Source organism: Excalfactoria chinensis, chromosome 6 (genome assembly GCF_039878825.1).
Source record: "Excalfactoria chinensis isolate bCotChi1 chromosome 6, bCotChi1.hap2, whole genome shotgun sequence".
Lineage (NCBI taxonomy): Eukaryota > Metazoa > Chordata > Aves > Galliformes > Phasianidae > Excalfactoria > Excalfactoria chinensis.
This window is the reverse complement of record NC_092830.1, coordinates 12,515,510-12,530,470: the sequence shown is the minus strand read 5'-3', so window position 1 is coordinate 12,530,470 and position 14,961 is coordinate 12,515,510. Positions and strand designations below refer to the sequence as shown.

At 47.6% G+C, this 14,961-nt stretch overlaps 1 protein-coding gene across 5 annotated transcripts in view; it reads right to left on the bottom strand.

Moving 5' to 3' along the window:
- Positions 1–8,471: 8,471 nt before the first annotated feature.
- The window catches only part of ARID5B (AT-rich interaction domain 5B), a 136,281-nt gene continuing 129,791 nt past the window's right edge, over positions 8,472–14,961 (bottom strand). For all 5 annotated transcript variants that reach the window (XM_072340396.1, XM_072340400.1, XM_072340397.1 and 2 more), the window contains one exon: positions 8,472–14,306. In XM_072340396.1, the coding sequence (XP_072196497.1) occupies positions 12,156–14,306 (2,151 nt within the window). In that variant the 3' untranslated portion in view covers positions 8,472–12,155. The remainder of the gene's footprint in view (positions 14,307–14,961) is intronic.

Genomic DNA, 14,961 nt, shown 5'->3' with positions numbered 1-14,961 from the left:
CCTCGCTTGTTTCTGTTTGCTTTTTGGAGGCCAGAGGGAGGCAAAGCTCAACCTGACTGCATCTATGTTTTTCCTAAGCAATGGACACCCTACAGGCTACCACATACTTGCTGGTAAAGCAAGTTTTTAAGTACAACTCGTGTTTGCTAAGAATACACCTTTCTGCCAAGCCCAGTTCCTAACAGAGGGCTTCAAAGAGCCAGTCCTTCTGAAAGCGTGCAGATAAACCAACTCATCTCTTAACCATATGGATAAACACGTCTAAGTACATAAAACCATATCATTGCACAATCATATACGTAACATACAGCAACGGCACAGTCCCAGCAGCTCTGTAGTAGGTAGTAGTAGGTGATGCAGGTGACCAAACATCACAAGGCTTGCAGAAACATTCCCAAAGCCAGCCCAACACAGACTAGCGCCATGACACCCCTCCAGGTAGCTGCACTACACTCAAGGAGTGGATGCAGGGGTTTCCTCTAAGGCTGCTTGCTGAGGGCTGGACTGGATGGCCATGATGCCTGCACACTGCCTCACACTGCCTGCACACTGCTCTCATGCTGGTTAGCATGCAGCTGGTGTGCTTCTGCCAAACAGTGTTTTAATTCTCTCCCACCGGAGAGAGGAAACTTCTAAACAAGATCACAGTTAATGAAAAATAAATAAATAAATAAATAAGCAAACAACATTAAAAAGAATAACAACAAACTTCAGTGAAGCGATGGCTCCCATTCGCTCAGCACAGGATGACAGAAGCTGCAGCACACGGCACATCCACTAATGAAGACTGACATAGGTTGGGCTTCTGCTGCCCCTGTGCTGGGGGCGAGGTTTGTGGACACTGTGACGAGCAGAACCCAGGCCCAGCAGCCTCCCCATAGAGCAACAAGTGAGCCACTAGAGGGGTGGGCCCCTCCACACATACAGCTGCAGCTTGCTGAATAGCCAAATCAGCAAAGCCTGCTCTAGTCAGACTTTATACTTATTTCTAGATACAGAGAACTAGATAAGCAGTGGGAAAAAAAAGACACAACCAAAGCCATGGCTTGGTAAAAATTCTCTTTCCTCACCACACTCAAGCTCCAAAGTTCCACCCGGACAGTCACACAGATCACACTCAGCAGCACTCTCTGCAGCTCCACTGAGACACCCCCCGTCTGCTTAAAATTAAGGCTCACTGCATGTGGAACACACTGTGGATGGGCGCAAGTGCATTGAAATATTAAAAAAGAACAACAAAAAACACAGCACAAAAACACTGTTTTTGGAAAGAACAATGGAAAGAAAAATAAAGCAGTTTGGAAGAGCAGAGGTGGCAGAGCCCCGGCACAGCACAGGCCATCATAGTGCGAGGGCAGGGTGGGAACACAGCCCCACTGGCTGGCACAGGGCTCTCCTTCACCTGTCTCTAGATGGAAATAACGTGCAGCTGTAAGTCTTCTGTGCCATTCACACAGAGATTCAGCCTAATTTAGCACCCCGCAGCTCCTGTTGTCCTCCCTGGGATGTTTGCTACGCAGGGCCCATCCAGAAAGCCACAGCCAGAAAGGGCTGGGAACTGCTGGTCTCTGTCTTGCTGCTTCCAGTCTTCTCATTTGTGTTTCCTACAGAATGCATACCTGAGGTGAGTGGGATATGCAATCAATAGGTGCTACAGGTGAGCTGTTCAGTGGCCCTCTGCCTGAGCTTGGATAAATCATTTGACCTCCTTCTGCCTCCATCAATTCTGCTGTAAAAGTTGCTTAACACTGCGCTCAGCGAGGAACAGATGCTCCTTCTGATCAGAGCCATCCTGCTCAGCTACTGGGGGCTAAACAAATCGCGGCCACAGGAAGCCAGCAGGAAGTAACACAGTGAGGAAGGAGTGCAGGTCTGCCTGCATTTTCTGTCCGTACACAGCAAAGTGAAACCTGGATGCTTTGCATGGCATATTTGAAGTCACTGGAAACAAAAACCTCCATCTCACTGGCATACATTATATCTTCATGAATGAGCCACTCTGCCTTCCCACTCCTGCCAGTTTCTTTATTGCTACAGGACAGACCTCCCTCTTTTGCTCCTTACAGCTCTCTAGTACAAGTGTGAAAGGATCAGCACCAGCAGCAGCCTTGTCAGGAATCTGGTTTGGATGGAGTCTGTCCACACTGACACGGATGTGACTGATCTCACCACCATCAGCTCATAATGCAGTAGACTGTTGTCAGGCCTTATTTATTTTGAATTTATATCAGTTACTGGATAATATTTGGTCAGGTTGCAATCTAGTTCCAAGTGAGAAAATGCAATCCACTGTCTTCATCCATTCTGTCTTTCATATCAGACAAAACTGCAGCTGAAGGAACAATCTACTTTGCCTGGTTCAAAAGCTGCCATAAGGGAAACAGGCAATGTGCACTTCTTTGCCATACATCCTCCCTCCCCCCCTTCATCAAGAAACAGAATTCTATCGTGAGATTATAAGGTGCTGAGACAAGAAGCCTGTAATGGAAAAGCAGCTGGATGCTCAGGCACAGAACGACTCAGCAGCACGTTCTGCAAATAGGTGGAACTTCTTCTGAGTACCAAAAGACTGATGTGTCTGAGCCAAAACAATGCCTTCACCTTTGGCTTTCACTTCATGTGAAAGGAGGTAACAAAGGTTACCTCTGCACACACCTGCTTTGGGCACACACTGCAGCTGCACAGGGCAGAACTGCGCCCAGAGATCTGCTCCTGGGCAGGGGCCTTACCTGACTCAAAACCCAACACAGATTTGAGTTTTTATATTATATATATATTTATATTTATATTTTTTATATTTGATTTTGATACAAACTAGAAACGATGAGACCTACGACTTCCTTATGAAAATGATCATCTCCTGCTTGCAGCTTTTTCCTCAGCTTTCTTCTCAGCTGCAGCAGTCTTTGCAGGGCATGGGGGCACATCTGAAGTCTGAGCCAGGCCTGCTGGCTGCACAGAATGTGTTAGCATCCCATACTGCCCATAGCCCACATCCTTCACACATGGTGATGGAACAGCCTCTTAGAACCCCCTCAGAGAGAGGAAAGTACCTTTAATGAGCTGTCATCAAGTCCGCCCTTGTGGGAGCCCATCTTGGTATAAGAAATACTTGGGAGATTCTGATGACAATCTGGAAATGATGTAATTGAAGAAATTCTGATGAAAACAAACACTAATGACAGTGTCTGAAAGTTGTAGCTCAACACAAAGCAGATACTGATGGCAGAGAATAACAGACTGCAGCTGGAATCTGGAGTCTCTCTATGACCTGAAGTTAAAGCCTAAGCACTGCGCACTGCACAAAGATACTGCTACAGAGTCATCCCCAACAGCCACAGCAGGCCTGTCTGAAATCGGGTACGTCCCTGATGGGACACTGCTGCTCTGTTTGTAAGGGCAGACAGGAAGGACTGATGCCATTTGCGGCTGCACCACTCCTTTGCAGAGACATATAAGGGCCTTTTCACCTCATTTCCCTAATGGCAAATGCTGGGTCCTTATTATTTGAGAGATTAACATAAATTGCCTTTTTTTTGCATTATTTTGTGCTGGTCTTGCCTTCTTGTTTATGAGATGTTTAGAAAATGGTTTTTCCCATCATCCAGCTGGCGTAAGCCAAGGTGCAGGGCTCCTTTCCATGCACGCAGCACTGAGCACACACACCCTTCTCCCTGTGTGTTAGTGCTGTATGTAAATCAATATTTTCCACTCCCTATCGATTGCTTTCTCCATCAGCAATTCAGCTCTCATCTAGCTACAGTTCCTCTAACGCTGCAGGGGTGCGGGGATGCAGCTGGGAGGGCAGCAGCACCCAGCAGCAAAGCCAGGCTGCTGCAGGATGAAGCAATACACCGTAGCACCTGGCCACACAAATCCCCTAAGGTTGACTTCCTATGGAAACGCAACATATACAGTCCTGGTGTATGTCTGTGTGTCTGTGCATTTCATACGCCCATCGGTTTCTTACAGAGAAATGATGAAACCAGCACTAACCACACGACCTGGTTGCAGCCCCAGGGCAGGGCAGCAGCTCAGAGATGAGCAGGTTGGGTGGGCACTAGGAAAGTGCCCATGCGGCTGCAGGAGAGGGTCACCTCATAGCTACAGCAGGGTGAGCTGCAGCGTGAGCGCAGCTCTTACAGACTGGTGAGCCCACAGGTAAGCCTGCACGGCTTGTTTCCATGTTTGCTTGCTTGTTCAAACCTCCATAAAGCACAGAGGAAAACCTCCCCCCACCACAAACTCGCCATCTCACTGTTCCAGCTGACCACCAAAGAGAACATTTATTTTCTCCAAAGGCATTTCCCAAAGAGTGGCACTTTGCAATCCCAGCACAAAGCCATCCCCTGCTCTCACTCATTGATGTTTGCAGGGAGGATGGGGAGGGAGGCAGCCCTGATGTGGCACTGGGCTCGAGCTGCTGCACATTCACATTTTCCTGCATTACAAGAAATCAGCAGCGGCGCTGAAATTTCTGAACCTCTTTTGTGGGTCACCTTCAATATGAATATTAATAACGCTTACTATCTGTGTATCTGAAATATAATGCGGTAGCTCTGTCATTCAATGTCTTTATCGGCCTTCTTTAACATAGAACTTAATGCCTGTATAACTATTTTGTTTGGGCACGGCTTTCAGAATTACGAGTGAAAAAAAAAAACCAACTCCATGTGCTAGTTAACTACATTTTATGGAAAGTATTTCTTTCATGTTATTTTAAAACTGTGGAGCCTGGGGAAGAATTTTATGGACCACAGAACCTCGCAGGGCAGTTTATTTCTGTTTGAGCTGGTTTCTCTGCTATTTTAAAAAGTGCCATCAAGATCAGTGCTGTTTCTCTTGGTCGGGTGCCAGCTGACTGTTCTGCAGTTGCGACACATCCCTGTGCTGTTAGCAAGCGGGCAAACAGAAAGCTGAGCTGGCTGCATGGCCACAGAGGAGCCGGCTGGTGCCCCCGCCATGGGGAGCTTCTGAGGGACAGGAGTGTGGGACTGCGCCTGAACTGGGCATCCTGCTGCCCAGCACAGGAACCAGATGGGTGAGGAAAGAAGGTGGAATGGGCCCTCATGCCCAGGGATGAGCAACGCTGCACCTTATGCTGTGATGGGGTACAAGGGAAGGCCTTGGGGAAATGTGAGGCTTTTCCTGAGCTCAGGAGGCCCAAATAATTGCAAAACAGTCCCACAATTTCAAGATATATATATACACAGAAAACATGCCCCCCACCAGTTAACCTCCCCCAGGTTCTGATGGGCAGGAACTAATTCATCCAAGCAATGCAGGAAAAGCCTATGTCAATAAAGCATCTCCTGTGCCGGCCACCACAGCTCTACCACAGCCCTCCTGCCGGTATGGAGCTGCTTTCCCCCTGCAGGCAGAGCGGGGCCTCGGTCACGTGCGTGCAGCAGATTCAATGGAGCACGTGGGTCCTCGTAGTGTTTGCTTTAGATCAGAGAACATGCGCTCTGCTTTAAAAGCAGTAATTGGGTGGTTAGATGAGCCTTAGGCAAGCTCAAGCTACGCACTAAATATTCTGCCTTTTGTTTCATAATGAATTATTTTGTGTATGTAACCAAAGCATTTTTTTTTTTTTTTTGGTCTTTTCTCTGCAGCTTGTTTCTAGCCTACTTGTGGGTGTGTGTTGAAATCTTTGCCTTTTGCTTACGAGGTCAAGCGCTTTAATCAGGAGCAAAAAAAATAGCGTGCTTTAGTCCTTAATTCTCTGTGTGACTGCCAAATATAATTAGAAACAAATGGCTTTAAATGGCTTTATTTCTCATTTGAGAGCTCCGCAGACATTGTGGGAGAAGGGGGAGCTTGCTCTGCCGGCTGTTTTGGGGAGCTCACAAACAAACATGAAAAGACTCGGTAAGAGGAACGCGGTGCTTGGGAGCCTCGAGCGGGTGGAGCCCGGCCGTCATGGAGAGCTGTAATGGGAGCACGCAGCCACGGCAGTGTGTACCCGCACGGTTTGGGAGCCTGGAGACATGCACTGGGCTGCAAGGCACTGCCCTGCTGCTTTAAAGAGTAGATAGATAGTTTCGGCACTATCATGGCTAAAGAGTCCCTTGCCGCTCACGTCAGAAGTTTCGCAGCATCTCCTCACAACATGGCGCCGCCTCACAGCGTCACCCCACCACATGGCGCCTCCCCACAGCATTACCGCGCAACACAGCATCACCCCGCAACACGGCGCAGCCTCACGGAGTCACCCCACTACACGGCGCAGCCTCACACCACAACATCGCCTCACACTCACCTCACAACGCGGCATCACCTCATGGCGTCCCCCGGCAACGTGGCGCCGCCTCACAACGTGGCGTCCCTCGACAATATGGCGCCGCCTCACAACATGGCGTCCCCCGGCAACATGGCGCCGCCTCACAACATGGCGTCCCCCGGCAACATGACACCGCCCCGCAACATGGCCGCCCAGCCCAGGGCCGCATCTCCTCACAGCGCCACCTGAAGGCCCAGCCTCAGCTCAGGACACAGCCAGACGGCGCGGGGTGGCTGGGGCACGTCCCTTAACTCCGCCAGGGCGCAGCCCATAGGCACGGCAAGGGGCACTTTGCGCCCACACTACACCCTTGCTCTGAGGGTCATCTGAGACACCTCTGAAGGGATTTTTTCCCCCTAATTACATTTCAGAGCAAATTGAAGGAAAATGGCGTGGTTTTGCCCCCTGGCCTACCTTTTTCCCTCCGTTGAAGACAGCTCCGTGCACGCTGCCCCACAGCCCGGGGCCGTGCTGTGAGATGAGGTGCCGGCCTGCAGCTGTGTGGGGCAGTGGCTCACCTGCAGCTGCTGCACGGAGCTGTGCTCGTTACTGGCACTAACGCAGCTGTGGAGCTGCTCTGTCTCCTCCACAAGAGAGCAAATAGGTTCTTTTTTTATTATTCATTGCTCAAATGAAACTTTTTTCTTTAATTTTCCACATGCACTGAGGAGCACTCTCCCAAGTCCATCAAGTGCATTCTCACCTGCTCCCATATTACAGTGCAGGTCTGCCTCTGGCACACAGCATGTGGCGATGTGACAGTGTCAGTGCCACTGCCCTGTTATTGTCCCCAGGGGGGCTCAGGGTTGATGTCCCCACTGCATCAGCACAGCCCCTCCCATGGCAATTCAGGCTCATGGCTCAGGTAAGACACTAGATGGAGCATGTCACATTTTTTAATACCTTTTTTTTTTTTTTTTTTTTTTTTTTTTTTTTTTTTTTAATAAATCCCGTAAAGGACAAACTGAAGAGCAAAGTGAAGGACACTGGAAGCTCTGGCAGCAGGTGAACCCACCAAAATGGGACTGCAGAGGCACAGGCTGCATGCCCTAGCTCCAGGAAGGTGCTTGGTATTCCTGGAAGGCCTTCAGGAGTGTGCTGCCAGCCAGGCTCACCGGCCTGCTCCTCCCAGTAGCAGAAACGTCATAAAAGGCTTTCCTGGAAACTAGCAGCATGGAGCTGCTGCTCTTCAGCCCAGTTGGGGTGGGTTCCAGCTGTGTCAGTGGGAGCTGTGCTGAGCAGAGGTGAGGCTGACAAACCCAGCGATAACTGTGAGGGGTGCTGCAGTGAAGTGACCCACCATGCAGATGAAGCTCGCTGCACCACAGCTCTCTGTATAGTTGGAATAATACAAGTATATAGTTGTAATTATAGGCTAAATGGATAGCCAGGGAGTATCTAGGAAAAGACTTACCAGTACTGAGGCCTTTAGTCAAGATGGATGCTCACCAACATTGAGGCTCACCACAAAAACTCCAGAAAGCTACAATCTTCAGGAAGAGATGCTACCTTAGTGGTGGTCAGCCCTTAAATGGGATCTAGGAGAAGTGGAGTCAAGTTCTACCCCTTCCAGGAGCACAGCTGAATTATCTTCACCTGTGCTCCCACAGCTGACTCGTCATTTGTCTCAGATGGTTAATCAGAGGTTCAGTCTGTGATCAAGTTTCCCTTACAGCTCTCTCCAAAGGATGCCCCCAAAGGGGCTGTCGGACACAGTGAGGAAGAGAATGCAAACTGATTTCACTCAGTGGTCGTTTACTGTCCTCAACAAACTCAACAGGTAGCATCCGGCTGTAAAATCTTCTTGGTGGAGCTGAGGAGGCAGAGGGTGATTTTCAGCCATGAGTCTGAGCTTGTCAAACCTCAAAGCTCTGCTCTGAGACACAAATGGAACAGATTTTCTGGAGAAGGTATGAACGTCATCCCATCCAAAGCTGCTCCTGCAGTCAGCCTGACCGAGCCACGCTTCAATGTGAGCACACTGCGAAAATTGAGGGGCACTGAAGATCTTGTCGCTTCCTCCTCTAGGAAATTGCAAACTTCCATTTCTTTAATCTAATCATTTGCAGGAGGGAATATTTTCTCTAGAAAACCAATATAAGAGGGCTGAAAGGTCAGATGGGATAATATGTAATCCACGGTGATAAGGGCTGTTTACAGAATTATTAATCAAACACAAAAGGGAACAGATAGTAACATTTTTTATTAAATATTACAGTGGATCAAAAAGTACAAAATATCTTTTGCCTGCTATGTGATTGGGAAACTATTGGCACATAATACAGTATCAAAAGCATTAATAAGTACAATTTGGAAAACATACAAAAATTGAGTGTTTATAGTTGGCTCAGCTTTATTTCTGGTAGTGTTTAAACTAACACAAAGGTTACTCAATAACCTTTTAAATGGGAAACTATATAATATTACTGGGCCATTTTTATATATACAAATCATCACCTTACAGAGCATATAGGCTACATAACTTGAATCACAAAAAGTATACAATATTTACAACAAAAGAAAGTTAAAAAAGTATAAACAGCTAGTAGAGTATGCTGCCATTATTAGAACATATTTAAAACTATGGGTCTGGGGGAGGAGGGCGGGAGGAGGAAGAGAACAAGTGACGTATTGACCACAATTACAGCAAACACCACTGTTAAGTGCTCATGTTACAGTTCTCACGCTGCGGGCCTCGCACCAGGGCAGGAATTCCTGTTTCTCACTAAAATCGTGACGACTGGGTGAGCGCTGCATGGGAGGACAGTGTGGGACGGAGCATCCTGGCAGCCCTGCGAGGGAGGCACGGCCCTCCCAGCCCACTGCCACCATGTGCTGCCAAGCCAGCTTGTCCTGAGCTGCGACAGGTGACTTCCCAGGCAGTGGCACACCAAGGAAGTGGCTCACGCAGCCAGGCCGACTTGCAGAATGTTCCTCACTCACTCACCTACACCCTTGCTGGGAGTGCACTGCACTGACAGCCAGGTGCTACTGTGGATCTGCTTGGTAAAGGCAGGCCCAGCCCGCAGCCAGAAGGCACGCAAGAGCTGCGGCTGCTGGGCTGTTACCTCGTCATCTCACAACCTTTAGCATCCCTAATGAATGTTGGACATAGTGCGTTCGGCTTGCAACATTTCTTGGAACTGGCTCTTGGTAAATAAGTTTATGACTCTATTGCCAATTAGATTCCACAGTTTCCTTTACAAACCTATCAATAACAATGGTTTGATTGCACAAAGAGAGGCTTGTGCAATTTCATTCAATAATAAGGCCCCTTGAACTCAAACAATGCAAACAAAGTCCCATTTAAGACATAAAAAAAGTCTTTCAGCCAATGGAGAATTCAATAGCCTTTTGAAAGACTTCCAAGATTTATCTTAAGAGTTCTTAAACAAACAACGCACCCCTTCTGCTGGGGCCTTACGCTACCATTCCTTTTCATTTGTCCCAATGTGTGCACGAGCCTCCCTGCCAGGAGGGGCCTGGGCTGGTCTCCTCCCAGGGGAGGCAAAGCCCTCCCTCCCCGCACTCCTCCCCAGCCCCGCTCGCATTAGCTCTGCTTCACAAAGGCTACGACCAAACTCCAACGTGACGTAACCAAAGGGAAAGCGGACACTGCATAAACAAATGCACAAACCCAGCACACAGATTTAACAAAACAAGAAAGAGAAATGCTTGTTTTGCCAAACACACACACTCCTATTTGTGTTTGCTGTAGTTTCTCATATTCTCTCCCTGTCCCCCAGCCCTCCCTCCCCCCACCCATCCTCAAACCCCTGATTCTCACAATTCAGACCTAGTGCAACTTTACTAGAGATGTCCTCGACATTATGGCCTCTGCCCAGCTGAGCCTGCGGTTCTGTTCCTGTAAGATCCGTGGATCAGCAGGATGCTCTGCAGTGGCACATCCATGTTCTAAGTTCTACTAGTCTGTTTATTGATCAATTAAATATAGTTTTACCACAGGAATATAAAGTATTGAATTGAAGAAGCTGGATCTTTAACAGTAGACGAGTATATTATTCTGGTTTCCACCTTTGGATATTAACTATGATACATTATATATTGTATTTGGCTTCATATCACGGGAAAATTTAATGACATGCCTAGCATGCAAAGTGTTTCTTAGTAGTTTCCATGTTTGTTTTCACATCAATTATGCTGTCTCTGAACAGTAAACTGAGATGGTCTGAATCGCAACCAATTTTCACATTGTAAAAAGCCTCTAAGCCACACTCCTCTATCAATGTCTACACTCAGCTGCATGGTGGTGACGTCCTTCAGTGTGAACATGCAGCCACAGGATAGCTCTTTCATTACCAAACCCAGCCTCTGTGCCCAGCTCTCACTCTCTGGCAGATGCTGAGGGAGGGACGTGGTCCCCATGGAGGTGCCAGGACCATCCCAACAGGCACTTGGCTCCTCTGCCACCTCAGAGACCAGATTCCATCCACGGAAACCCATCCCATGGGTGCCAGCTGGCAAGGCATCCGCTGCATGACCCCCATCCATCCCACCGAGCCCTGCCCATGGCATAGGACCTGCACACCCCTGGTTCAGACCATTACAACTGCTGTCCTAATTGCTGAAATTCTTGCCATTCTCACAAATCACTCATCTGTGTTCTGGACTCCTCTGCCATCCACCATCTTGTGTCAGTGAGGTTTAGTTTTCCAGATCTCTGGTACACAGGAGGGTTTCTCAGCCTAGGTAAGCTAAGTGCGACTCTCGACAAATTCACGGACCACAATATGGGAAAGCAAAGCTCATTTTGGGAGGGAAAAGCAGCACGAGCCACCACAACAGCATGAGGAGAGTGGGAGGTGCTCAGCACCTGCGGGGTCGGGCCATAGGGAAAGGAACCTTGTTTGCACCCTTGCACCATAAAATTACCTATAGTACGTTTATATCCATTAAGATGAATCTGAACCAGTTGCTTCAGTTTGTAAACAGTAAACGTTACCACAAAAACGAAACAAAAACGCTGCTCAGAAGTATGAAGTAGCTGGAAGAATTACAGACATAAAAAAATTAGGACAGCCACAGCCTTTTACAAAAGTTGCAGGTAAAATGATACTGTTTAATTTAAAAAGAAAAACCAACAAAAAACAAAAAACAAGAAAAAAATAAAGAAAAAAAAAAGCAAAAAAAAAAGCAGAAAACAAACCAAGAAACAAACATAAAGAGTACAGAATATATTGGACAAACAAAACTATATAAATTATTGTGACCAAATGTGACATTGGTAGTTTACGAGGTGGATATGTACAGTCAAATTAATCAGTGTTTACCCTTCTGCTCTAATAGTGTTAAAATGAAAAATCTATTGCCGTTTTTCTATACATTGCATTGATTGAATCTTTAGAAGTCAGGAAAAGTTACCCAAAACAGCACATCCACTGATCCTGTGGCTTCTCGGCCCTCTTCTCCTTGCCAAGTTCATCTCGAGTCCTCGACTCGTTTGCAACAACACTCGGCCTCTGGTCCCTGGCTCAGTGAAAAGCAAATGCAAACGTCGCCTCTCATTTCAGTGAGCTCAGGACTGGGCCTGCGTTTCCACGGCTCCCTTTGAACATTTGCTCCTACCATACACAAGTACTTTCAGAAAACACATATGCAAAATCCAAAGAACTTCTGAGTGTGTGTGTTGTTGTTGTTTTGCCAGGGCAGGGGTGAGGGGAGAGGGGACCGGCGTGGGGCCAGAATTATAGAAGTAGTCCTGTCTCAATCACACTCCAAAGCTTTCCGCCACGCGGGATATGACGGCATCCTGGCTTACAGCAATACAGATCTGCAAGACATCATCACAGGGGGAGGAATGTCGCTAACTGAACTGTTCTCCTCAGACCGTTTTTTTTGTGAGTGAGGGGATTTACAGTTTTGTGCTGGGATGTACGGAGGACAGCTGGGAAGGTGGGAATGCAGCTTGAGGGTTTATAGCAGCTAACGGATAAATGCTGTTATGCAAAAGGTCACCGTACGAGCTTCCTACAGGTGTTGCTGCGGCTAAGTGTCTATACAGTTGCTGAGAATTTGCAGGGGATGTGAGGAATTGTCTCTGCACCATGAGGGAATGGAGAGCCAAAGGCTGCATTAATGGGGAGAGCACGGTCTGATTTTTCAAGTACTGTAAAGGATGGGAATACCCAGGCGGGAGGCGATTGTTCAGCCCTGCGCACAGGGTTCCTGGATACAAGCCTGGGAAGATCGGGGCTGAGAGGGGAAACTTGTGGCTCTCCAGCACGCTGCCTGAATGCAGCCCGTGCAGCGACTTGCTGCCTTCCCCCTCCGCATCGGGTACCTTTTCTTTCACCGAGGTCTCCTTCGGTAAGTGCAGAGGAGAGACAGCTCGGACCTTTTTTTCGGAAATGACTTTGTCCAATTCCTCCAGGCCCCGCTTCAAAGGCCGAGCAGCACCGATGTTTTGAGGGCTCATTCTGCGGCCAATGATAGGATGCACCATCCCCTCCATCTTCCTCAGGTTCTCCAGTCTCTGTGCCTGCTGCTTCCCGGACCTGTGGAGTAACTCGCTGTGTTTTTTAGGGGCTGTCATGGCCATGGGGGACACGCGGCAAGCTTTGGGGTTACAGTCTAGGCTCACCGCCTGGCTGCTCGCAGACTGGAACAGGGAGATACCTTTGCCTTCTTGCTGGGCCATAGATGAGTGAGAGAGACCGGAGCCTGGAGCCTTTGCAGTCTGTTTGTGTATGCTCTTTGGAAGACTCAAATCTGTTGGCTGATCATCTGAAGAGGCTTCCACTGCCGCCTTTTTTTCTTGCTGATGCAAAGATGGGTGATAATTTAAATTTAGTTTTTCTTGGTGTTTGTGTTGAGTAAAAGTAGAAATATTTTCAGACTCTCTGAACATGTCCCGGGGGAGGTACTTTGATGTCTGTTCATTATTAAGGTGGTGCTCTGTGTGCCTATAAAGGTTGTGCAGATGAGGTGATGAATAAAAATCTGCCAGGAAAGTGGGCACACGGGAGTGCTGCAGTGCCCTTTTCTCACTCATTTTATCTTTGCAGTCCTGGATATCTGTCTTCGGTACATACGACTCAGCAAGAGAACTGAGGTGATGTTGTGAAAAATCACAGCGCTGAGGATCCGCTTTACTTAGCATGTCATGTTTAAAAACATCATTAATTGATTTCCTTTCTTCCTTAGATTTAAAACTCTGCACGTGTTGTATGACCGATGGCCTATTAATTGCTATGGGATCAGAATTAGGGACGTGGGGACCCTGTGATAGGCTTGATGACAGTTCATCTCTGCTGTTCAATTTCTTTTTGCTAATCAAAGGTGGAGGAGAACCGTAAGGATAGCTACATGACAAGGCTGCCCCACTGACCTGTGACAGCAGCTTCTTCTTTGCCAGGGGTGACATAATGCCCGGATTACCCTTTGAGTAGAGCAGTGGTGTGTAACCAAAAGTGGAGTCGTCGCTCATGGACCCAGGCAGCTCTTTTTCCTTGAACATGTCAAAGTTCTGGACCACCAGTACTTTGGGCGTTTGCTTCAGTGCATTGTGGATATCTTCGTTTCCCAGCTGATCTACTTTCACCGTGCAGTTTGCAATGTAATCAGCCATCTCTGGCAATTTATCATCTTCCGTATCACTTTGAGTGGGCAGCTGGACTGGGAAAGTCGAGAAGGGCATTTCTGGAGGTTCATTTTCTAAGGTCTCAGTAAAAGCTTTGTGTATCCTTCGTTCTGGCTTTGTGTCTTCCAGGGTATCTGCTGAGGAGTGCAGTCGTTTTGTGACAGTGGCATCCAGCATGGTATCTTCATCTGGGGGCATGGATATACTTGAGAAAGACGATGAATGAGGAACTTCCTCCTTGGCTTTCTCACTGCTTGAGCTGTTTTCTGTCATGTCTGTCTTTTCCATAGGCAGTGCCCGAGCTGCCTCTGGCAAAAGAGGTGGGGGACCTTGACTGGGTTGTTTGGTGTCTCCTGCTGTAGGATGTTCTGCAAAATTTTTCTGGTCTGCTGGTTCCTGATCCTTCTCTTGTTCTGAAGAAACCTAATAAAATGATTCAATAGACAGTTACGAGAATGCTGTACATTTTGGCAGACTGTTCAGAAGAACATACACGGTACACTGTTTGCTACTGCTAGAGATGTACTTGTCAGTCACCATGCTGGAATGCAAGAGCTCGAATACCAGGCACTGGAGTCAAACAAAGAAACATACCTCCTAGAAATACACCATCCCTGCCAGTGTCATAATAAGGCATTTCAAAGCAGCCTGACTAGAGCCACCAGTGGCTTCACTGCTAAACACTGAGGTTATAGTCTTAAAATTAATTAGGCAAACGCAGGAGAGCAGATTTCCTAACACAAACAAAAAGGCTATAAAGATTTTTCTCACTAGCCAACTCCACCTATGTGAGGTGCACATGCACCCAAACATTTTTTCTTACATGAAGCTGATAACGCAGTCTCTCTAGCATTGTTCTTAAAATTCAGTGATCACAGAGGAGATCGTTCACACCCAGTTCTGCATTAAAGTGTGAAAATGACAGAAATGGCATACTTGGAATCCCTATTGTAGGCAGCAAATCACTGCTGCAGCTTCACTAGGACACGCATTTTTTTATTAACAGATTAAATTGAAGTTGTCAACATTCCGTAAGTGCGTGCGCACGCTATTACAAACACAGCTTTTATACGTTATC